At 45.6% G+C, this 24,699-nt stretch overlaps 1 protein-coding gene across 2 annotated transcripts; it reads left to right on the top strand.

The window, feature by feature from the left end:
- Positions 1-22,054, top strand: RNF2 (ring finger protein 2). 2 transcript variants are annotated; one of them, XM_042033852.1, is made up of 7 exons: positions 1-149; positions 14,563-14,651; positions 15,277-15,437; positions 16,549-16,764; positions 17,511-17,783; positions 18,993-19,164; positions 19,599-22,054. In XM_042033852.1, exons 2-7 carry the CDS (start codon positions 14,565-14,567, stop codon positions 19,698-19,700), a joined length of 1,011 nt encoding a protein of 336 aa, XP_041889786.1. In that variant the 5' UTR covers positions 1-149; positions 14,563-14,564; the 3' UTR covers positions 19,701-22,054. The 2 variants fall into 2 exon arrangements, with proteins under 2 accessions (XP_041889786.1, XP_041889787.1); XM_042033853.1 differs by lacking the exon at positions 1-149 and adding an exon at positions 7,666-7,689.
- The last annotated feature ends 2,645 nt before the right edge of the window (positions 22,055-24,699 follow it).

The raw sequence follows: 24,699 nt of genomic DNA on the forward strand, positions 1-24,699 counted from the left end.
CGTCCGCGCTCCCCCTGCCCAGCCCCGGCCATGAATATGTAACTCCCCTCTATTTCCCGAGCTCCATTGCGGAGCCGCCGCTCGCCATATTGTGCTGCGGGGGCTGCGGCGGCACCGCCGGCCACGGACAGAGGCGGCACCGGCGGGCGGTGAGCGCGGGGCCGGGGCGGGCGGTGCTGCCGGGGCTCTCCCTCCCTGTGGGGCTGGGGCCGGGGTGGGTGCCGAGCTGAGCCGAGCCGCGGGTGCCTGTGCGCGGTGCTCGAGCGGGGCTGACCCCGGGCGGGGAGGCGGCGGGACGGTTGCCGGGCTGTTCCGGCGGGGTGGGGGCCGGGGTGTCCGGTAGGAGCTGTGCCCAGCGGCCCCATGGCAGCCCGGAGCCCCGGCTGCCCCCAGCCCGGCCGTGCTGCAGGGCCGCGGGGTACAGAGCCGCCCCCAGGGCCGGCGTGGGGCTGCCGAGCCCGGGGCAGCCGGGGTATGCATCTGTGTACACATTCCTGTATCTACGCAGCTATCTCCCTATATATGCACGTACGGATCTGTATGTCAGTGCATTTGTGCAGCTGCACGCCTGGGAGCTGCAGGCAGAGGTAGCACACATGGCTCCATCGCAGTCGCAGTACCGCAGCACCAGCCCGGCGAGCGCGGCACCGCCACTGCCATCCCCGGCAAGGGGCAGCTCACGGACACGGCCCCGAGCTGCTCTCGCTGGCTCTGCGGATCGCCCCTCTGCACAATACGGTCCTGTGTGTGATTTATAGCTCGGCGTTCCCGGTCTTTTGTCTATCCCGGAGCCCGTGCCGAGCGGTGCTGGCGGGGCGTGATGCTCGCGAACTGGGGCTGGGAGCCATCCGGCTGCTCCTGGGAAAATGTCGCTTCCCACAGGGCAGCAGGTGCAGAAGGACGCTGTGCCGGGAGCTGAGGATGTGCTTCCTCCCTCCGCATCGCTCCCTCTGCTTCCCGTACGAATTGAGCACCTGTTTCTTGCCAAGTTTTACACTCTGCAGTAGCTCTTCTGGATCAGTTGCCTTCCTTGCACCAACCCTATGGCACCGTCTGTATATGAAACAAGCACTGAGCAATATTCTTCTCAGGATTTTTGTAAGCTGTTTGATTTTCAGACTGTCTTCTGTGGAAAATAATTGGATCAAGCGCCTAATTCCACAGAAATCCAGAGGGCAGCTAGTGGAGAAAGATGATTTCCAGTATGATAATTCATAATCCAGCCCTCTTTGGAAGTGGTTGTAGCTCTGTGTGATAACTGTGCACTGCACACGGGCTTATAAGGATTAAAGGGAACTGCTTGCGTTTGAAAAAATGTGACTGGTGTGCGGGTGAAATTATTTTTGCTCAGGGAGAATTCTTTAATCGAGTGTCATTCATTTAGTAACAAAGACTCAATTTGTCATAGGAGTTCCCTGCAGAGGTGCTCTGATTTGTATTCATCTGTGTTTCCATTAAAAACTTGTGTAATGAGATAATTTGCCTTTCTTATATATCATGTCAAGCTCAGAGCTGACATTCAGCTGTCAGCAAAGACAGAGGCGCTGGCTGTGACAGCAGCGGATATGGATAAGCAGTATATTTTGCTTATAAAAATGTATTTGTCGGAAGGATTAACTTTATCAGTTGTCTGGAGATGGGAGGAATTTTCACTGGACAACACAAGCTGCAGTGTCAGGTACAAGTTTGTGGCTGGTTGTGACTCTGTTACAGTGTCTTTCAGCAATGACAGACAAATCAACAGCATCTTTAAACCTCACTGCCCCAGTGAATTGTCACTCACAGTGTTTAATAACTGCCTTATTATTGTCTGCATTCAACTTTGTGGTAATAGAGGGGCACAGACTTTGCATTGAAGGTACTTTTTCACATCTTCAGTGGCTAAAATTGTTGACCTTTGGCTTCAAAGCTTAGAAGCACCAGCCTTGCTGCAGCTGCCAAGAAAAGCACTGCCTGTCATGTCTTAGAGGTGAAATAATACGCAGGTGCCAGCAAAGTAAATTGCATGGGTCTCCCTTGATCAGCGATGCTTTGTGTTTTAAGAGTGATGGGTTGAGTATAAAGACTTGGTTGGGCATCATGGGTGATTGGAGCAGAATTCTGTAATTTTCAGTGCTCTGCTATCACTGAATAGAAATACAGGCTACAGGAAAGCCATCAGTTTTATATGTGAAATAAATGTTGGGCTAAGGGAATTTCTTCATCTTTCTTTTAACTCTTTCCCTTGCTTACAAAAAGAATATAATGGGGGGAGGGAAAGGAGCTTTAAAAGTGAGACTTCAGTCTGTGACTGCTCAGTTGTATTTTTCTTAGAAGGAGCATTGGATCTCCTCTTACTGAATCACCAGCTCTAGGGACATGCATGAAAGAAACATGGGAGTAAAGGAATTCCTTCCACTTTTTTTTTCCCTAAATACTTTTTACCTATTTTTTTCTGAATAGGTCAGCAGTTTAATAATGATGCAGACAGAGAGTAAAGAGACTGGAGAAGAGGTGCTGTTGAGCCTCAGCTTGCTTCTGCTTGGTTTTCTGTTGATGCAAATAACTGGCCTTCGAAGCTGACCTTAAATTCTTAATGTTTGGAGGAATGAGCAGCATTCGATATTGTGGAGCTGTTTAGACTTGTTGTGGTGGAGAAATATTTTAGGAATTGCCCCTGTCTGCTTTCCCCCCACTTCTGGATCCTGGAGCTCTCTTGCAGACAGTGGGGAGTTAGCAGTAGTGTTCTGCTAGCTAATTAAAACCTATTCATTCTTTACTCTTCACCTCTTGGGAATAACGTTGAACTGTTTTGTGTAATTTTTGGGTTAAACTGTGTTAAGTGTTGCTCCTGTAGTACTATTTACAAAATGGACAGTCTTACTTGTGAGGGAGTCCTTGAAACACAAATTGTTCTTTGCTGTTGCCCAGCTTTAGGTGAGAGCTGCCTGCTTGCCAAATTCACAGTTTTGCTTTTTTATATTTATTGCAGCTGTTAAGTCAATCAGACATAAAATGGCTTGAGTCTTTTTGTCTCTCAAGTGTTGTGGGGGAGTTTATTTTCTGTTTATTAATACCCAAGCTGTCTTTTTGTTCTCATCAAGAAAATTATATTGCTGTTGGTTGTGGCTTCACTGCCAAGAGGGGGAGAAATCCTTGTGGCACTCTAACATAGCTCTGGAAAAGCTGGACACCCAGGCATATTTGCTGGCCTGACATCTCAGAATTTCTCCTACAATATAAATGCAATAGAATGCTGCTGCTTATTGCCATTTCTGTTACTGAATGGGATGGACAGTAGGTATGCTGTGGGCTGAAGAGCAGGGAAAGTGGCTTGCTTGATATCATCTTGGTAGCCTGAGGAGAGCAGTACACCTGAATTTCAGTGTATTTGGCTTGAACTTTTACAATGTTTCTGAAATTTGCTTAGAAGCGTCTTTTAGCGCTGTACCAAAGCAGCAGTCCAAAAAGGTGATGAGCAGGTTTTCATGTTTTTTTGCTGGTGGGATGAAAAATAATAAACCCATGTTGATTTCCCAGTAAAGTGGAAGCAGATCTGTGAGGGCTCCTCAGGCGCTGAAGTTCAGGGTCTGGTGTGGTTATTTCAACACACCTTTGGTTTTAGACTGTCTTGGAAGGAACCTGGGATCCTGCACGGACCTGTGGCAGAACCAGTCACAGCATTTGTGAAGATGTAAAAGATTTTGAATTGTACACGGATGTTCATAGAATTTTTGTTTAAATGTACAGCAAATTTAAAGGCCACAACAGAGGTACTGTTTTAAATGATTAAACTTCACCTAATTGATCGGAATGCTCAGGTCTTGCTTTCAGCAGCTGTTAATTCACGGACACAGCAAGAGAGTGGTTTGCCTCAAAAAAATGTGCCAGCAGAGCAGGGCAAGGAAAAATTAAAAATTAAATCTCATTAAAAATATCCTAAGGCAACACATATCATGAATTGTTTGTATAATTTAGTTGCTGTGACAGATTCAATTTTTCTGAAGTTTGAAGCTTTACTTTTATTTGCCCCCAAAAGTTTTCAGTCCTTTATCCCTCTTGTTCTGATTAGATATAGCACTGAAATGAATTTTAGAAAGGAACTTTGGCTTTTCTCCTTCACAGCTGGTTATAAATTCTGAAGTCCAAGGTTAATTTAGGAGATTAAGAACTTCATTTTTGAAACTCACCTGGGTAGTCACACACATAGTATACAGTAGCATGCTTCATAATATGAGAAACTTGACATAAAATTTAACAAGTGGCAGATAAAATCACAGTTCTGCTCACTCCCCCAGAGTTCTGCTTAATATTGTTGCTTCACAGGGCTAAATTATAGCATGGTAGTGGCTGTTTTTTATATGAATTGTTGGCACACTTGAGGTCAAGTGTTTGCCTGATGTATTAACCCACGTCAACAGTGAAAAGTTGCTGTTCCTGTAACAGTTTTGGGTTTTGTTTCTACTCCTGGCAGAAGGCATTACTGTTGTAACATATTTTAATACTACTTTGGATGAGATATAGATAGTGTGAAAGGCTAGGTTCCAGGATTTGAGCTTTAATGATTAAAATAATCTTACTGCCTGATGCATTAGAATAGTGGGCAGTGTTTGCTTTTGTGTGTGTACATACCAAAACCTGGAACATTTTCTAATTAATCCTTCAAGATTAAAAAAACCCTAAGCTTTGTAATTTAGGAATAGCCTGGGTTTGATGTGTGATGAATTTGAGCAGATGAATTCTGGACTTCTTGGAGACAACTGATGATATAGATAGTTCTCTGGAAATGTCATGGTGTTTCTATGTATTCCAGTTTTTGTAGCTGAGGAGATGTCTGGGAGGGTGGGATACAGAACTGGGAATGAGGAGCTGACACTGAGGACTGAAGATTATTGACAGGAATGGAGTGAGCTGGGAGGTGGTGTGAAAAGGCCACTGATGCACAGAGTACAAACGTTGTTAGAATAAACTGAAATTTGAGCCTCAGCTCCATAGGAGGGATGTACCTGGACTCATGGTGCTTATATGCTGCTATACTTTCCTGCTATAAATACACAGAGAAGCACCAACCTAAAATCACATCTTTGTGTCATGTCCAGAAGTACATGGCTCTTCTCAACACTGTGATAAAACACCCTGGAGTTTGATCAACAGTTTAATTTGGTACTTTATTTTTCCCTGATGCCCTTGACATCTAAACCAGGAGGATTGTCTCCCTTTGGACACTCCTGTCAGCATTTGATTCACAGAGCCCTTCCAGAGGTGTCCAGATGCACAGCAGATGGTTTGTGTGAGGTCACACTCCAGTGTCTCCTGGCCAGGAGGAGCAGTTTGACAGCCAGATTGGAAATGCTGCCCAGCTCCATGGATTGATCCATCTCAGGGCCAGGGAATTGTGAATGCCTGTTAGCTGGAAGATTCCAATCTCAAGGCAAAAGACTTTCTTAGGAGAATAGATACAGCCAAGAAGCTGTAAAAAACCATGTGCTTCCAAGCCCGTGGGTTTCAGAAATGCCAGTAGTATTTTCTCCCTCAGGCAGATGTCATCTGTCCAGCAGCCTTCCAGACATTCCATAATCACAGCATTAGGTGGTGTTACTTGGTTTGCAAGGGAGGATTTTTTTTTAATGTTGAAGAGAAATGCTGTTAAGTTTATGGGAAAATGGGAGTTTGGGACTAGTTATCAGGCAAATGAAAACCTCTGCTGTGGTGTGACTGAGAGGGACAGTCATGCTGGGAAAAATCTTTAGTGTTACCAACTGTTGGAGCTGTTAAACTGCACCAGTGCCTTGGATTTCTCTACATTCCTCCGTTTTATTGGCTGCTTTGGGACATTTTTGAGTCCGTGGTCTTGAATTAATTATACATCTTTCCCTCCTGGCTCGGAGTGCTCTAGGGCAGCAGTGAGGTTGTGTCTCTTTGCTAACTGCTCTTTATAGAATGACAAACCTTGGATTTCTCAGTATTTTAAATGTAGAATTTGGCACAGTCTTGAGTGTGGGAAACATTTGTCACTCATGTATTTACACCTAGTTTTATTGCATTAGTAACTTCTCCATTGTGCCAGTCACCCAGTATCTTGACACTCAGTGAGAGTTTACCTACTCGAGTGTAAAATTTGTGTCTTAATATTAATTTTCTGGTTTTATTGTAGTTAAATTGTTTTCTTGGCCATAGTGGGACCATATTAATATAATTGATGAAAACATTTGAATGTTAATCTCTTCATCTCTTTCGGTAAATAAAGTAGGAAACTAGGATGGCAGGGAGCCGGGTGCAAACACTGTTAAATTGTCAGAGTGGTTATCACATGTTTAATTTTCAGTGGGCGTCACTTCAGTTGTAACTGGAGTTGGAATGATACAAAGTCATTGCTGGCGGACAGGGTTGTAATGATGCAGGTGCTTTTAAACACTGCTTACCAAAGCCCGGCTTAGCATCCAGGGTTCCCTGACATGATCGTGCCCTGACATGAATCTGATTCTTGTCTTACTTCACAGCCACACTGTTGCCCAGAAGTGGCTGGTGGGATGGTTTCTTTCTCTCATAGAGCACAGATCAACAAGATAATGATCCATGCTCCATAAGAGACAAGGGCCACATGGTTTTAAAGCTGGCAGAGTAGGTTGAGATGGGCTACTGGGAAGGCATTGCTCCCTGTGAGGGTGCTGAGGCTCTGGCACTGGTTGCCCAGAGAAGCTGTGGCTGCCCCTGGATCCCTGGAAGTGTCCAAGGCCAGGTTGGATGGAGCTTGGAGCAGCCTGGGCTAGTGGAAATGTCCCTGCCCATGGCAGGGGGTTGCCACTGGTTGAGCTTTAAGGTTTTTTCTAACCCAAATGATTCCATGATTCTATGATGATATGAACTGTGTCTCTTCTCCCTCATTTTTTATCTAATTCAGAGTTTCTGTCCCACATACAGAGTCTGAGGGTGTGTTTGCTTCTAAGCTGATACATCATATGGGTAGAAAGCACTGTGGAAATACTGGTTAATTGTTACCAGATTCGGTTTCTGAAGCATGTAATTGGTCTGTGAAGTTTCAGCTTCATATTTTGTATTAATTTGCCATCTTTAATAGTCTTTTAATTGGCTGTGATTCTGCTTTGCACATGATAGACTTCTAGTTAATGTGTACAAAATATTTGCGACGCTGGCTCTGTGGAAGTGCTGCAGACTACTCAGTTTTAACCATAGCAGGCATTTACAAAGGAGCTCACATTCCCATCAGTATTAACTGATAAAGTGTTTGGTAATAATTTTGAAATTAGCCCACCAGTGTGCTTTCAGGTGTTCTGTGAATAGCTGGAACTGTTCACTTGATAACACTCATGTTTAATCTCTATCTGATCCTCATGAATTTTTGCAGGCTAACAGCTAATCTGCACCATTTACAGCTCTATTCTCAGTGCTTTTTTTCTTAAGTATGTAGCTATATCATGAGTTTATGGAGGAAACGCCCACTTTTAAGCAGACTTGCTGGGTATTATTTATAACATACCAGGTGTCTGAGGGCCCAGCTCATTGCTGTTTCTGTACAGTTCAAACAATCTGGTGGTCACTGTTGTCCCCAAAAAACCTTCTGATGTTTCTTTTGTGGGTAAGGAGGATGCTCACAGGATATTTGGCCACCTGGATTGTAAGAGGTGTGTGGACAAGAGAAGGCTGTGTTCACCTTTCTTCACCTCTGTTGTGGCAGTGGTTTATTGGCTGGTTAGTGTCACTTGCTGTTGACTTTTTTTGGCTGTAACTGTCTACACAGCAAAACTAAGGATAAAGATCTCTGATAGTGAGATAACCCCATAGGATAACTCTGTAGGATAGGAAGATACTTCCAGTGACCATCCAATACAACCCCCTGGCAAAAGCAGGACCAGTTGGTCAGGTTGGTCACCACCACATCCAGTCGAGTGTGGCTTTGTCCCAGAGTGGGCATCCCACAGCCCCTCTCAAGTGACCTGTTACTGGTGGCCCCTTGGCTGTGGCTTTCTGCTTTCAGGTAGGATTAGTTTCCCCTGTGGATTCTGCTGCTCAGCACTTCTTAGCAGTTTATTCTGTCTGTCCATACCTTTTGTTGTGGGAAATACTTTCTCATTTTGGATTTAGTACCTTAAGTAATGGTTGCTTTATATCTGGCTTGTGGTGGGAGCCCACAGCACCTCGAGATTTTAAATGGGGTTTTGGTGCCTGTAACAGATGATCTGATGGATACCAAGTCATACCTTATCTCTTGGATGTCTGCAAGGCTGACAACTTGAACCTTGCATGTGGAGCTGCCCTACAGAGCCACTGTGCTTTGATTGCAACTCTGAACATCAGTCCCTGAGGTTGGATTTATTGTCAGCTTAGATCAGGTGTGATTGTGTCAAGAGAAGATGACCTTCTGCATGGCTCATAGAATGTTGAATTCAATTTGCAAATAGAAGTGAAAACCTTCCCAGTAAGGGATGTCGTGACACTGAAGTTGATTGGGAGGCCAGGGCCTGATGGCTGAGTGAACTAAACCCAGTTCAGTAGGACCTCCCTCCCTCTCCCTTTGGGAGATCAGGGTATAATTAGAGTAAGTGCAGTATAAACTCAGCAAGAGACAGTTCGAGGAGTGGTGACAGCGATGAGGGAGTGCAGGCACAGCCAGGTGTGGTGACATCCTTGTTCAGGATCAGTGAGAAGGGAATTCCAGAGCAGGGAACAAAAGAACTCCAGGCCAGAACCTGATTTGGCTGTTTCCTGGGGGTTTTTTGATCCAGAGAGGAAAAAACCTTCAGAGTGAATACTAAACATACTAGATTATAGTCTAGTACCAGTTGTCCTAGATTCAGCTGGATGTAAAGCTATCTGAGCTGCCAGGGAACTGCAGGGAAGGTTAATTCCTTCAAATAGTGTCTTCCAGATTGTGTGGATTTTTTTTTTTTTTTCAAATCAAGCTCTAAGCCAGTAAGTAAAAACCGAAAAAAACCCTTAAAATTCAGAATGCTTTAATTGAATAAATTGAAATGAATGATTGAATTGAGTATTCTGAAAACATGCAATCTGTTCCCAATAGTAGTTATAGTGTGAGAGAGAGTAAAACTTAAAGCTCTAATCCTGTTAAACTTCCAAGTAGCTGCACTGTGATACCTGTTTTTAAAGGAATTAATCCTTAGGAAGAAAAACCTGGAGTGGTTGAAGGTGCTGTTGAACTTGGCACACCGAATAGAGGTCTAACTCTCTTACTGTTTTAAGTCTAAATATTTACCTTTTACAACTTAGAACAGAAATCAATTATTTCTAAGATTTTAATACTCTCAAAAAATGTGTGTAATATTTTTTTTAAAGAACCGAATAAATTTTTTTTCCTCAAAAGTGTTTTTTTCATGAAACTATCACAGAAAGTTAAATAGGAGCTGGTTTGGTTATGGTCACACCTGAGCTGGGTTTGTGGGTTCTCTCTCCAGCTGCTTGGTACCATTCCAGCCTTTCTCCGATCTCAAGGTGTGCTCACACAACCATGCTGCAGATGCTCTTTAGCCTTTGCCTGGGCTAAAATAGGCCCTGCAAAGCATTTTGGAGCATAATCCAGGTGTGAGGGATCCCTGATGGCATCCCCTGCTCCCTAGTTTAAGCGTGACCACCGTCAAGGTCAGTGCTGAGCTAGAGCTCAGGAAATGTTACATTTTCAGAACTGATGAATTTTCAGCAATAATACTAAGGAGCTGTTACTCGTTGGTGGATCTGAGAGTAGAAAGCTGTGAAAGGTAAGCTGGGAAGGGCAGGAGGAGAGAAATGCTGGTACAGAGCTCCTCCATTGGCTGCCCACAGCTCTGACTGGCCTGCTCTAAGTGCTTCCAGCTGGATTTTATTTTTACTGGCAATTTCAGGAGTGGGATATCCAAATGCCCACCCTACTTCAGTCATGACTACATTGGAGTAAATAATTAAGCGTATTTCAGTGCAAGAGGTTGTAAAGTGGATGTGGTGTGTGACAATATTAATCTGCTGGAATTTTTTGTCCAAGCACATTTGGAAGAAGGACATCCCAGCATAAATTCCCCAGTCAGTGAGCAGGCAGGAGATCTGAGGGCCTTTCAGAAAGGGTGTTCCTTACTGGTATTTTTTCCTATAACTGCCTGTTTTCCAGTGCTTCAGAAACAAAACTTACTTTCTTAAGTTTTTAAATAACAACAGGTTTTCATCACATTTGTTGAGGTGTAATATGTTGGTTTATCAATTGGCTCTGGCTTTGATAGTGACAGATGTGTGTACCCTGTAATTATGGAGTTTGTGCTTCGGGGTTTTTCTGTGCCTGAAGACTGAGTCAGTCTGAAGGGGTGCAGGGGTCCATACAATTTTGGTTAAGGTGGTTTTTTTAATGATTGACAAGAATGGCTCTCTGCCCACAGGATTAATCCCAACCACGACTACTTGTTGGTGGCTCTGAGAGAAAGAGATTTTATCTGCCAGAAGACAGGGTCAGATGGGATATTGGGAAGAAATTGTTCCCTGTGAGGGTGCCCAGAGAAGCTGTGGCTGCCCCTGGATCCCTGGCAGTGTCCAAGGCCAGGTTGGATGGGGCTTGGAGCAACCTGGGCTAGTGGAAGGTGTCCCTGCCCATGGCAGGGGTGGGACTGGATGGGCTTTTAAGGTCCCTTCCAATCCAAATTATTTTGTGATTCTATGAATGTGGTTTCTCCCCTTGATATCAGCCTGGTTTTGTGTGACTGGTTGCTTTCCTCTTACATCCAGAGGGAACCGACAAGTCATAAAGGTAAAAATATGATAAAAAGGATAAGGTTATACGGTGGTGTAAGTAAAAGTATGAGGTGGTGTTTTAGAATCTTTTTCAGCAGAGGCTCACAGGGGTGTCTGACTGCATATTGTTCCTGGTGCTCTCATGTGTGACCTGTGAAGAAGAGATCCCACCTTCACTATAAAGTGGGAAAGATGTGAAATGTTGAACAGGTGAAAAGTGGGTATTGTTGAGGTGAAATCTGTGTCGTACTGTGAGCTGGGAAAATGAGCGTGAGAAACTGGTCATGTAAGACTTTTTTGAAAAACAATGCCAAAAGGGATGCAGAGGAACAGTGAAGTATGCCAGTGATTTTAGGAATGTGAGATTTTACTGGAATAAGTTTCCAGACTGAAGAACAAATGTGAGGTTCAGCATTTTTTTTCTGTATCTTCTGTCCCTTTGCCAGTAGTAGTTAGTAAAAAGTCTGTTGTACCTTCAGTCTAGAAACTTTGCACTTCATATTTTTCTCTCTGAACACAGTGTCAAGAACAGGAAGATAATCTTCCTTCGACTCGTGAAAAACTTCCTACTTCTGTAGCTCTAGAAAGAACCAGCCAGTGTGACCTGAGCCATGCAGGATTTCTTTCAGCAGATGACTGCTTCAAATCTAGTAGCAGTGGACTGTCCTAAAAGGAAACTGAAGAGTCAGCTCAATGTAGAGGTGTTTCCCACCTCACTTCCCCAGACAAATGGAGAACGTCATTCATTGATGGAACATCTGAAGATGTTTCACTGGTTATGGTTTTGTGACTGCTGATCGGTACCTGGTGGCTGTTACATGGTCGGTGCAATTCTGGGTCAAAATGCCTCTCCTGACTGTGGAGTTGGATGTTTGATCCTGGTGCCAGCTGTGGATGTTGCTGGGTTAGATTTCAGCAGTGTGAGGAGACACAACCCAATCTGAGAGCCACAGTGCCAGAGGGAAGAGAAATCAGGCCTTGTTCACATGCATTTTTCAGGACCAATATAGATCTTGAAGTTGTAGGGGATCAGGGGAAAAGCTAAGCAGGCTTATTTATTGATCATCAAGAAGATTAGAGACTCCATGGAGCATAATTTGATTGTTTTTGTTGTCGATCCAGCATGCTTTGAATTGACCATGATTCCACTGCTCCTGCTTTCCCTTGCCAGAGGCAGAGAGGTGTTTGGTAGTGACAGAATGGGCTGTGTGGATCTCTCCAGCTTTCAACTGGCTTTAAGGCCACCGTTTTTCCTGTTAAAATTTGAAAGTACTATCACTGCAGCCCTTAGGGTGAGAGTGAAGCACTTGGCATCTCGATGAGAAGGCTTTTGAGTAAAGCTGCTCAGTTATTTATCATGACAGCTGTACAGTATCCTGTGCAGTGTAGCCTCGGGCTTGTAGGCATGGCTGCAGGATAAATTCCAGACTCACTGAGGCTGGAAGAGACCTCTGAGATCATCAAGTCCAAGCTGTGCCCGATGCCCACCATGTCCCCAGCCCAGAGCACTGAGTGCCACATCCAGGCCTTCCTTGGACACCTCCAGGGATGGGGACTCCAGACCTCCCTGAGCAGCCCCACCAAGGCCTGACCACCCTTTCCAGGAAGAAATGTTGGTGTTAATGTGGTTGTTGCGCAGATGGATGGGTTTGGTGATGACCTGGCCCCCAGAGCTGCTGTTCTGTGTTAGCAGGTGCCAGCACACGAGTTCAGGTGAGGAATTACCTGTGCATGCAGGGGCTGCCAGGGTGAGCTCTTCACTCAGACGTAGAGAGCAGGAGGCTCTTGGCTAGGACAGCCTGGATCCTCTGGGACTCTGCTGTCTTGGTAAATATGCTCCAGCAGGTTTTGGGAAGGGTTGTGATTAGCAGCTTCATGAATTTCTTGCAGCAGTTGAAATGATGGTTAATTGAATGTGTAAGCTTTAAAAGCACACAAGAGTGGTATCCAGTGCAGACACAGAATGATGTTTGGCTTCTGTTAGAACAACACATACAAAAATCCTTACCCTGGAGGACTTGGCTTCCTGTACACCTGCAATTGCCTTAAATATTAGTGGAAATTAGAACACAGAGAAACAGTGTTTCCTTTCTTTGCTGAGATGTGTCACTTAATACCATCATTAAATTCATACCACTGATTAACTGAAATAAAACACTCAGAGTCCTGACAGCACAGTGTTTCAGTCTGCAGCTACAATGTGGTGGCTTCTCACCTCTACTGGGCTGGTGAGGTCTTAATTGGACATGGGACTTCTCTGATCCACTCAGAGGAATGTGTCTCTTATGACAAGTAAACTGTGTTTTTAGGGCACGATATTTACACAGTAAAATTGGAGTTGGAGATGCACTCTTTGAGGGGAACTGGAGTGACAGAAAAAGGGGGAAGGGCTTCAGACTGACAGAGGGTAGGTTTGCATTGGATATTGGGAAGAAGTTTGTTCCCTGTGAAGGTGGTGAGGCCCTGGCACAGGTTGCCCAGAGAAGCTGTGGCTGCCCCTGCATCCCTGCATCCCTGGGATTGTCCAAGGCCAGGCTGGACAGGGCTTGGAGCAGCCTGGGATAGTGGAAAGTGTCCCTGCCTATGGCAGGGGGTTGGAACTAGATGAGCTTATTAAAGCTCCCTTCAAACCCAAACTGTTCCAAGATTCTGTGATTCCACTTAATAAACATAATAGTGGATGTGGCTACTTTATGTCAGGATTTTTTCCCTCCTTCCTCAAAAAGATGAAAAATACCAAATGAGAAAACTGATTTCTGTGCCTGGATGAAAGTAGATCTAAAACTCTGAACTGCTTCTCTTGCTTTTCCCTTCACAATTAATTAAAGCTTATAGAGTAACCTTGTTCTCCAGAGAGTTTGGGCCTTTTCATATAGATCTTAATGAGTTGGAAAATGGATTATAATGTATGTGGTAGATGCCAACAGAAAATGCATTTGGCTGCTGAACTGAAGGGTCCGGAAACCCAGATTTAAAAAAGGAATAAAAAAAAGCACTTCTACTTCTTCCATGTAGAAAAAAGGTCTGCAACTGCTGTCTTGCCACTTACATAGTTACAATTATTTTTTTAAACATACCACTGTCTGGGATTAGTTTGCCTGCTCAAGACAGGCCTTTTTGGAGACATGGGAAGCAGTGCCTCCTGTCCCCCAGCATAAAAGTATTTTCTGTTCAGAAACACCATTTTCTTCTGTCACTTTGACCAGACTTTTTCACATCTGCAGTGACTCTGTGTGGTAATTTTGCCTCATCTCATACAATAATACTAAAATTTTGATGGGACAGCAGTGCAGTTTCTCTGTGTGAGTTTTTATTATTATTATTATTATTATTATTAAAATTATACAGTGACTGGATTTCACTTATCTTTCAGTAGCATTCAAACTTCTGATGGAAACCTTACAGGATGTGTTTTCAGCAAGAAGAAAAAGCCCTCGTGGTGTGCTCCAGTGAGCATGTTTGGTTGCTGTGTCCTGTCTTATTTTGCCCTTCCCCTTGGTTAGGAAGCAGACCCTGCTTGACCTGTGTGCACATTTGCAAGTGAATGTTTTAGGAATATTTTCTGCATCAGGTGGCATTTGTGGCCCAGGTTCTCTGGCCTTCAGTTCTGTGTCACTTTTGTTTAACAACTGAATTGATTTTTGCCAAGTGTTCACGGCTGAGCGGCTCCCCCAGTTCTCCTGGAGTGGTACAAGCAGGGGATTATCTGTGTGTGACACAGCAGAGCCTGGTACGTGGGGGGACGGGTGTTCCCTGGAGCCTCTGCTTGGCTGGACAGACACTGCTGCGGCTCAGGAGGGGAGAGGATCCCGAGCCAGACACACCTGAGTGCTCAGCCCGTGTCCCTTCCTTCCCCAGCCATGTCTCAGGCCGTGCAGACCAACGGGACGCAGCCTCTGAGCAAGACCTGGGAGCTCAGTCTGTACGAGCTGCAGAGAACACCCCAGGTAATCACAGAACCAGGGACTGCTGGGCTTGGGAGGGACCTCTGGAGATCACCCAGTCCAACTCCCTGTCCAGGCAGGGTCACCCTGAACAGGTGACACAGGGACATGTCCAGGGGGTTTGGGATGGCTCCAGAGAGGGAGGCTCCAGGCCCTCCCTGGGCAGCTGTTCCAGGGCTCTGCACCCTCCAAGGAACACAAGTTCTTCCTCGTGTTGAGGTGGAACTTGTTGTGTTTTAGTTTATGGCCATTGCTCCTCTTCCTGTCACTGGCACCACTGAGCAGAGTCTGGGACCATCCTCTGACACCCCCTGGAGATTTATATATATTAATGAGATTCCCCTCTCAGTCCTCTCTTCTCCAGACTGACCCGGCCCAACTCCTGCAGTCTCTCCTCGTCAGAGAGATGCTCCAGACCCCTCACCAGCTTCGTGGCCTCCACTGGACCCTCTCCAGCAGCTCCTTGTTTTAATTGTGTGCTGCAAGGCTGGCAGCACTAGGGTTTTTTGTGCTCAATGTGTTTGTGTGTGTCGTGTCTCTTTGCTGTGTTTTCCTTGGGTAAAACATACTGTCTCCATGAGGAAGGGACTCAATCCCATGAAAGAACCTTTCCTTTCTTTGCTGCCAGGAAGCCATCACAGATGGCCTGGAGATCGTGGTGTCCCCCCGGAGCCTGCACAGCGAGCTCATGTGTCCCATCTGCCTGGACATGCTCAAGAACACCATGACCACCAAGGAGTGTCTGCATCGCTTCTGCGCCGACTGCATCATCACCGCCCTCAGGAGCGGGTACCTGAGCGCTGCCAGGGGACGCTGCCAGGGGGTCGAGGGGGACACTGCCAAGGGATGGGGGGGACGTACACTGCCAGGGAACAGGGATGGGACACTGCCAGAGGACAAGAAAGGGATGCTGCCAGGGGACACAGGGATGAACACCGTGGAGGAAAGAGGGCTTGGACACTCCAGAAGGAAGAGGAATTGCACTTGAGGTGGAAGTGTCATTGGGGGTTGATGTGGGGCAGCCACTGTGCACTGGGAGTTTCTGAATGTGCAGCACACCTTTCCAGTATTATTTTTCCATCTTTAGCCATCTCTGGAAGACAGATCAAATTCCTCCCTCATGAAAAATCATCTCATAATTCTCTTTCTTGCAAGGAGTTGAAGTTCTCTTTTGTATTCTTTTCTTCTCATAGATCCAGTAACAGTAAAACAAAAATACACATTACTGACAAAAATGGGTCTAATTTCACTTATTCTTCCTTTTCCTAATAATACATTTCAAATTATGTGGCCTTCAGCCATTTCAAATTATGTGTACTATGAGTGTTAGAAATCATGGAATCATTGAATCCCAGAATTGTTTGTCTTGGAAGGAACCTTAAAGCCCATCCCATTCCACCCCCTGCCATGGGCAGGGACACCTTCCACTAGCCCAGGTGGCTCGAAGCCCCATCCAACCTGGCCTTGGACACTTCAGGGATCCAGCGGCAGTCAACAGCTTCTCTGGGTGACCTGTGCTAGGCCCTCACCACCCTCACAGGAGGAATTTCCTCCTAAGACTGTGCCTCAGTATAATTTCCACTAGACATCCATTTTTTCTAGGTAAAAATCCAGCCAGAAAAGGAAGGGAAGAAGGGAATGTGGGACTTCTGATCCCTTCAGTCTAAATAGTCTGCTCAAACATACTTTAAAATAAAAGAGCAGCAGGGAGAGATATGTTTGGGATTTTTGTTTAAATATCTGCAACTACCTGATCTGTCGAGAGAGAGAAGCCCCTTTCCAGATTTACTATACATACTGAGTCTTAGTGAGCACTTGACCAAGAATGGAAACAACAGGGCAGAGTTTTGTTACTGCTGGAGAGTTACGTATTGTTTGCTTCCTTCTTGTCCACGTCCAGCAACAAAGAATGTCCCACATGTCGCAAAAAGCTGGTTTCAAAAAGATCCCTGCGGCCAGACCCCAATTTTGACGCTCTCATCAGTAAGATTTACCCGAGCCGGGATGAGTATGAAGCTCATCAGGAGAGGGTGCTGGCGAGGATCAGCAAGCACAACAACCAGCAAGCCCTGAGCCACAGCATTGAGGAGGGATTAAAGATTCAGGCTATGAACAGGTACATAATCACCTCGTTTGCCTTTGGGCTAAAAATACACTGCCTGTCCCCACGCCCTGTGGAGCTTGAGAATCCTCTCCTCTCATATCTGCCAAGACAATTTTTAACCTTTTGTCTACTACCAGAAACCTCTGTGTCACTGCCTGCGACTTCTGTGGCAGCCTGATAGAGACTTCAGCGTAGCTTTACCAAATTATGGCTGTCATGTCATGGATAAGAAACCATAACACCATGAATCCTGTACCAAAATGCTACCCTTACATGCCAATAAACGCACGAAATACCAGGACTTGGGGCTTAGTTGTGACTTAATTCACAGGCTGGAATATATGGTGTTTACACTGTGGTGCAATTCTAGGTGTGCATTTAAACCTAAGAGAGCCATCTGGGAGGGAGGCCCCAAACTTTGCATGATAAAGCATGGTGTGATTTAATAATCCTAATCACATGTAGACCCATGTTTGAATGAAAATAATGGTCTGCAATTGCCTGAAAAAGAACTGTGGGAAGTTAAAATAGTCTTAAAACATACCTAAAAGGTGTTTGAGCGACAGGAAAAAATGAATAGTTCTGTCTATGAGTATCTTTTTCTAAAAAAGAATTAATATTAGCAATTTTTTTAACTCAAAGTCTCTCTGAAACATTCAGTGCTTGTGTGTGCACATTCCTCACTTGGGGAGGAGGTGTGTTGTGATCTGGGTGGATTCTGGATGGGTCAGGGTGTATCTCTGCCTGTTTGTGGCCAGGTTGCAGCGGGGCAAGAAGCAGCAGATTGAGAACGGCAGCGGGGCCGAGGACAACGGCGACAGCTCCCACTGCAGCAATGCCTCCACACACAGCAACCAGGAAGCGGGGCCCAGCAACAAGAGGACCAAAACCTCGGATGACTCTGGGCTGGAGCTGGACAACAACAACACCACTGTGGCCATAGACCCCGTGATGGATGGGGCCAGTGAGATCGAGCTGGTGTTCAGGCCTCACCCCACCCTCATGGAGAATGACGACAGTGCGCAGACAAGGTCAGTGGCCCCTGGCCATCTCCGGGTATTCTGCTGCTATTTCCTGGTGCTTTGGTTTTCCATCACTTCTTGGGGCTTCTAGACACCAATTTACTTCAGACATACCGCATCCTGTTTAACTGTATCACAGGATGGTTTGAGTTGGAAGGGATCTTAAAGCCCATCCAGTTGCAGCCCCTGCCATGGGCAGGGACACCTTCCACTGTCCCAGGTTGCTCCAAGCCCTGTCCACCCTGGCCATCCCTGACACTTCCAGGGATCCAGGGGCAGCCACAGCTTCTCTGGGCAACCTGTGCCAAAGCCAGATGCAAATAAGCACTCTTCCTTCTTTCTGTTCCAAGTCAGGTAGATGGTACTGCTAAACTATTGTAAAAAATATAGTCATAAGCTGTTTTAAGCCTTTGGTCACAAATAAAGATGTTTTTAAGGTTTCCTAGCATTGCAGTTCACTAGTGGGATGATGGTGTTATATCAGCCCCTTTGTACTTAACTCTAGGATTCTTTGGGAATAAACAAACCTTGTATAAGTGTCAGCAGTTTTCAGAGCAGCTTTCTGTCAGCAGGATTTGCATGCTGGAAGCTTTTCCTCCCATTTTTTTGTTCATAATCCAGTCCAAGCACAGATTGCAAGTTTTGGCTCATATTACTGTATCCCACAGCCATAGGGAGGAGAGGAGAGAGATCCAGCAGGCAGGAATTGTGCAGCAAGATTGATCTATTTAATTATTTTACAAACTCTTTTATAGATGTTTTTCTTCATAGTCTAATTGGACAAGGATCAGCCACGCCTTGGGGGTGATTGGCTAAAATCCTAAAACATCCATTGTCAAAATATTTTTCTACTGTACCATAAACATACTTCTACAAGGTTGCAGGTGTTCATAGTTTACAGAACTCTGCTACTGTCTTCATGAGAGAGAAAAGTATCTCATGGGCTTAGAAAGAAGCAATAAAAATTCTTGCTAGCAGCAATATTTGTATCCACAGGCTCACAGCAGAGAGTAGTTTTGTGGTGTTTCCTCAGGTCTTTCCTTGGCTTTCTCTGCTGATGAGACACCTCTCTGTGATGAGTGCAAATCTTGCAAAGCTTCAGCTGGGAACTGTCTCTAAAGGCCTTTTCACAGCTGACATTTAATATTTGGGGCTTTCCAGCTTTTCCCATAGCTGCTGTTCAATCATTATTGATGATTTGTGTGGCTGCTGTCGCAGGTACATCAAGACCTCGGGCAATGCCACGGTTGATCACTTGTCCAAGTACCTGGCAGTGAGATTGGCCCTGGAGGAGCTGCGGAGCAAAGGCGAGTCCAACCAGATGAACCTGGACACGGCCAGTGAGAAGCAGTACACCATCTACATCGCCACCGCCGCCGGCCAGTTCACCGTAAGCACCACCCTGCCCCGCCCCAGTCAGCTGGCCAGCCACGGCCCTGCATGCACATCTGCTCAAAATCCACTCAGCTGGGCTCTTCCCAAGCTGGCTCAGAGTAAAATTCATGGCACCAGGTTATTTGGAAGCAGATCAGTTGCTTTTTGGCAAAAGCTTGGTTGGTAGAAAAGGAGGCATAGAAATGACTTGGGGAAGACGCAGTGATGGCACCAACCATGACCTGGCTTATGCCATTCTTTTCCAATTAAAATTGAAGAGGGAAAAATATTACTTCACTTGAGAATGTTTGGGTTTTTTGGCTTATAACTTGTGCCACATTATTGGTGACTCCTTCAAGTCAACACATGTAAGTACTGATTAAAGTAGCCTGTTTTACAGCACCACATCAGATTTACCTCATTCGTTCCCATTCTGCTGTTCTCTTCTAGGTGCTAAATGGGTCCTTTTCCCTGGAACTGGTCAGTGAGAAGTACTGGAAAGTGAACAAACCCATGGAACTGTATTATGCCCCCACCAAGGAGCACAAATAAGTGCTGGGAAACTGGGATGGGACTAATCTTTTTATAGCTATGACTTCTTTAATATTAAAATAAGGCACCACCAGTATCTTCATGGACAACACACGTGATGCCTTCAGGCACTCTCAGTATACTCAGTAATATGACTAGACAGTATTCTGGGCTGTATTTAATTTAGTCTTTGGGTTGGGTTTTTTGGTTTTTCCCTAGGAGACTAAATGACCTTCTCCAGTGCATTCCAGTGTTTGAGATGCTTTTTTGTTCCTAATGCATGATACCTGATCCAGCGTTCCAGTTTGGAATGGCTTTGTTTTGTCCAGGTAAATCTGGATTTCTGCTCCATTGGACACAGTTGTAGGAGCCTCTGTGAAGTGTGGAGTGTTGGGTGGCCATGGAAGTCTGTTCAATAGTAGCATATGCCAAGGAATGTGTTAGATGTTGGAATTTGGTGACTGTTACACATCTGATGGATTGATCGGGAGAGAATGGATTTGGGATAGTCTTGCAGCTAGAGGTAATCTGATTCCCTAGGAAAGGTTCATTAAGACATCTTCTTGTGAACAAAAGTGAATTTTGCATCTTGTGAGAGGTTTTGCTGCCCATGGCAGGGGCTTGGACCGAGATGGTGTTTAAGGTCCCTTCCAAGTCCAGCCATCCTGGGATTCTGGGATTCCAAAGAGAGCTGCAGTGAGAAAACTGACACTTTTAAACCTTGCTGTTTACTGGGCTTAATTTAATACTTCAGTGCAAGGTGGTTCATCAGATTGGTTTGGTTTTTAATGAATATTTCAGTGAAAAAACACTCAAGCACGCCAAACTGTAACTCTTCCCCGTGCAGGACATGCCAATCTTGGTGATTCCTGCCTGGCCCCTCCTGCAATGTTGTCCTGTCCTCCAGCTTAACTGAAGGAAATCTGAATGTTTCACAGCCCTGCCCTGTTCCCTAGAGTAGGATCTCTGTTGTGAATGTGCTGTAGAGAACTGTCCAGAAAACTTCTTTGTTAAAGCAAATCCCCCAACTTCAGCACACAGCCATCAAAATGCTTTGCTTTGGGGAACTGTCCCACCCCAGCAGGAACCTTTTCCCAGTGTCAGTGTGAGTAGGGAAGACTTCGACAGTAAGCTGCTCCAAGATTCTACTTTTGTTACTTTGCCATAGCTTTAACAAACATGGCTTAGCACTTTGGAAGACAACTTTAGTACTTGACAAAGTTTACCATTTAGTGTCTTACATTTAGGCTCAAGTTTCCCAACGTGGCAATGGGCTGTGCTGCAAGGCCCGGTAGCTGCTGGTCATTTGCATTCAGCCCCTGTGCCCCAGCTCTGGAGCTTGCTGTGGCTCTGAGGGGGCCGCTTGACCTGTCCCATGTCCTGTCTAAAGGGAAGCTGTCACCATGAGGTTTCCTTTGCTCTCAGACTTGCTGATGAACCCTCCCATTTGCCCCTGAGGCTCAAAGCAAAAAGTTGGTGGTAGGTGGGAAGCACCAGGCTTTACCCCACATGGTGTGGTTTACACTCCTACTGCGTCCTGCCTGGAGTCCCACTGGCTTTGACACGTGGTACAAAAGTATTCTGCTGCTTTTGGATTCTCCAGGGAAGGATTTGCACTTCCCTGGCTCTGGGCTTTCCTAGCACTTGTAAATAGTGTCCCTTCTGGCTGCTGTTCAGATCAGCTTTATCCCGCTGTGAAAACTGCACAGGCTTCTTTGAGTAACTTAATTATTTCCTCTGACTGGAGAGCCTTGAGCTTTTGTGACATGAAATGGAAGTGTTCAGGCCCCAGAGCACAGAGGGGCAGCTGTTAGGGACCTGTTTTTGCTGACTTTGTGAAGCGTTGCTGTATAGACTGTAGTGCATGTCCACGGAATATAATGGGGGGTGGGGGAGTGGCTGTGCTAAATGCTTTAAAGTTATTGGGGAAACTTCTAGATTAGTGCCAGCATCCCTCTTGGGGGGAGCTGAGGGGGAGGAACAGTCCCTTAAGCAAGAGAGGTGTTGTGAAGCTGAGCAGTCTGTCTAGGAGCTGTCACTTTGTCCCCAGTTCTTTTAAAAAGCGTGGGAGAATGTGAAGCCTTTATTTTCATGTTGTAGTGAATTTCCTGAATATTTATGTTCTTTAAATATTATATATATAATGTAGTTGTTTGATTAAACCATTGATTGCACTGTGACTCTTTAGTGCTATAAACTATTTTATTTTTAAAATGCCATTACTCTTTCCCCTTCTAAAGCCATGTTCTTTTGTAAGTACATAATGTGTGTTACGTATGGGTAAGCCTAATATCCAACTAAAGTATTTCCTATCCAACTAAAGTCCCACTGAAATGCTCAAATTGACAATAAAAGCAAAAATGTTATCAACAGTATGTTGGGAATTGCAGTGCTGCTTCCTCTTGTGGCTGATAAAGGACCCCCTTTGGGCAGTGTTTGGGTTCATGCTGCCATGCTTGGGGCTGTGCAGGCGCTGTTCAGCTCCACCAGTGGTGGCTGCTACAGTCCCCTGAGAGCAGCTCAACTCCTGAGCCTTGAGTGAGAAATAGGGGCACACAGAAGGTATCAGCTCTTCCACTGACCTGTCACAGGTGCTGCTGTTCCAACCAGGTCCTGCAACCTGAGGAAGGGGATGAAGGATTTTCACAGCACTCAGGTTAAACCCAGCAACTTTGGGTTCATTTAACTATTGAGCAGCTTCAGTCAAAAGCAGGAGAGAGCAGCTGTACTGAACCCCTTCAGCTGAGGTGCATTACTTAGAGAAGTTTTGTTCCTTTCCTTGTTTTCTTTCTACATTTACAACTTTTAACCAGAGGATGCACCTTGAATTAAGGGCCAATGCTTGTGTATTCCTAGAGAGGAGTTTCTTGAGATGCACTGAACATGAGCACTCTATGACTGAGATCCTGCTGCTGTCTGGGCCGCCACTCATTACCTGAGTTGCTTATGAACAGCTTCAACTCCCCGAAAGCTTCCTTTAATCACACCTAAACAGGAAACAGCCTGTAGGTAGGAGGACACGTCCCTCAGGTACAGAGCAGTAGAGGTGACACTGTACTGCCCATACTGGTAACTAGGTCATATCCTACAGCATAATTTTCCTTTGTCTTCTGGCATTTATTCTTCAGCTGATGGCCTTGCACTGATTTCCAGCCCTCAGGCTTCCAGGAGTTGATCAGTTGTGATTTCCTGTTCAGGACAAGCCACTTGCAGCAACACCTTGGTCCCATAAAGGTTGTTGAATGTCTGTCAATGGTGCCTGGCACAGCACTGGGTACTGGCTGCTCCAGGAAGTGACAGGGACTGAGCTGTGACCTTGCCACCACCTCCTGCATTATCCTCACCTATTTCCCACTCCAATCTCCCACTGGAACAGCCAACATGGCCAGTGGATCAGTGCAAGGAGGAACATGAGGCCCCAAGCTCCAGCCCCAAACCAACACTAATGTTCTGTCAGCTGATTATGGCAGGACTGACTGTTACCTAGTCAACAGAGACAACTGCTGAAGAGGAAGAGAATTCCCAGAGGCCTGAGTTACAAACATCCCTTCCACTGGTTCCTTACAAGAGGCAAAACCCCAGAGGGGGTTTGCAGCCAGCGTGCCAACAAAGAGGAGCCCGGAGGTCTAGGCTGCAGCCCCTCTGGAAGGTGGCACACAAAAAGGAGGGGAAGAGCTCCTCACCTGAGGGAGCAAACTCCTCTGGGGCAAGTGTGAGGGCACGCAGGCAAAGAAGAAGAGGAGAGGGGACTCTCCATATGGATTCCACACTGAGGTTTACTGATGGGAAAGGACAACCATGAAGAGCCGAATTTTTGACGGGGTTCAGGGATAGGCGGGGGGTGGGGGGGGAAGGGATTACAGCCAATGAGATAAGGGCAAGTAGGCGAGGTTACCAGTGAGGGAACCAATGGGAATAACATAGGAGGGATTTGGGGAAGGAACCAGTGGGGGTGTGGAGTACTACAGAACGTTCTAGAGCTTATACATATTAACTAAGGGAAATGAATATACATAAACACAAAACTGGGAGGGGAAAACATGAACCAAGCGTAGGGAAACATGTAAATCGTAAAACTGGGGGATTGTGGGCTCTCACCCTAACTAAGAGGGAGGCATTTAACTTTGGGGCCTGACAACCACGGTTTGTTATCAGTGTTGTCCTCAGGGGCCAGGGGGGTTGCAGCCCCTTGCAGTGCCACACCCCACCTCAGATCACAGCAGCTTCTGCCTGTCTGGTAAAGAGCCCAGACTGTACAGACAAGCCTGAACTTCACTTTTTCTGCCCCTCCAGACACCGGGGAATAGTTGCCCTGGCTTAGGAAAGGTATTCAATACCTTCAGCTCCTTAAAAGGAGCTCAGAGTAATCAAAAGCATTGCCCACAAGGGGCTTCAGTTAAACTTTCTTTTTAACCTACTTTACTGTAAACAGAGTAATTCTTTGCTCCAGGTAACTGACCTTAGGACAGATTTTATCCTATTAACACTGAAGTGTGTTGCCTGCAAGCAACGTCTGCCAACACTCTATCCACTTAAAAACCCAAAAATGCCACTAGGGAATGGGAAATTCTCTCCTTCCATTTAGCTTTCCAATGTGATCCCAAGGTGATCTTTGGAAAAGAACTGTAAGCACTACATTTTTGAAGGACACTTTGTTGCTGTATCACTGATCCAAGATCCCTTCAGTAGGTTCGTTTTTTGTGAAATTAGAGAAGAGAATAACTGACCACCAAAGCAATCTGGAGTTGAAGAGGGTGGAAGAGGCAGCAACTTCTGGCCTGACAGGAGCATAGGACGTTTTGCATCATCAGGAGTGTATCAATCACGTTACTTTTATTGTAAAGTTTCAGAGATGGGTAAGGATAATAACCCCTCATATTCTGCTCTTAGATAAACCTAACACTGGGGGCCAGGCTGAACACCAAACCTGTGAGAAACGGCCACCACTGTGACAGCTCTTTAAGTGGAATACACAGAGATACCAGAACTAAATGTGGGGGAAAAAAATGACAAAGGCAAG

Source organism: Corvus kubaryi, unplaced genomic scaffold (assembly GCF_017639235.1).
Source record: "Corvus kubaryi isolate FWS band 111438036 unplaced genomic scaffold, C.kubaryi_AGA036_p1.0 37361, whole genome shotgun sequence".
Classification (NCBI taxonomy): Eukaryota; Metazoa; Chordata; class Aves; order Passeriformes; family Corvidae; genus Corvus; species Corvus kubaryi.

What these genes read in the sequence shown, in the direction of transcription:
- RNF2 (XM_042033852.1), top strand. Translation starts at nt 14,565, where the DNA reads ATGTCTCAGGCCGTGCAGACCAACGGGACGCAGCCTCTGAGCAAGACC. An exon ending in AGCTGCAGAGAACACCCCAG is followed by an intron (nt 14,652 to 15,276) that starts GTAATCACAGAA and finishes CTTTGCTGCCAG; the next exon opens with GAAGCCATCACAGATGGCCT. An exon ending in CCGCCGCCGGCCAGTTCACC is followed by an intron (nt 19,165 to 19,598) that starts GTAAGCACCACC and finishes GTTCTCTTCTAG; the next exon opens with GTGCTAAATGGGTCCTTTTC.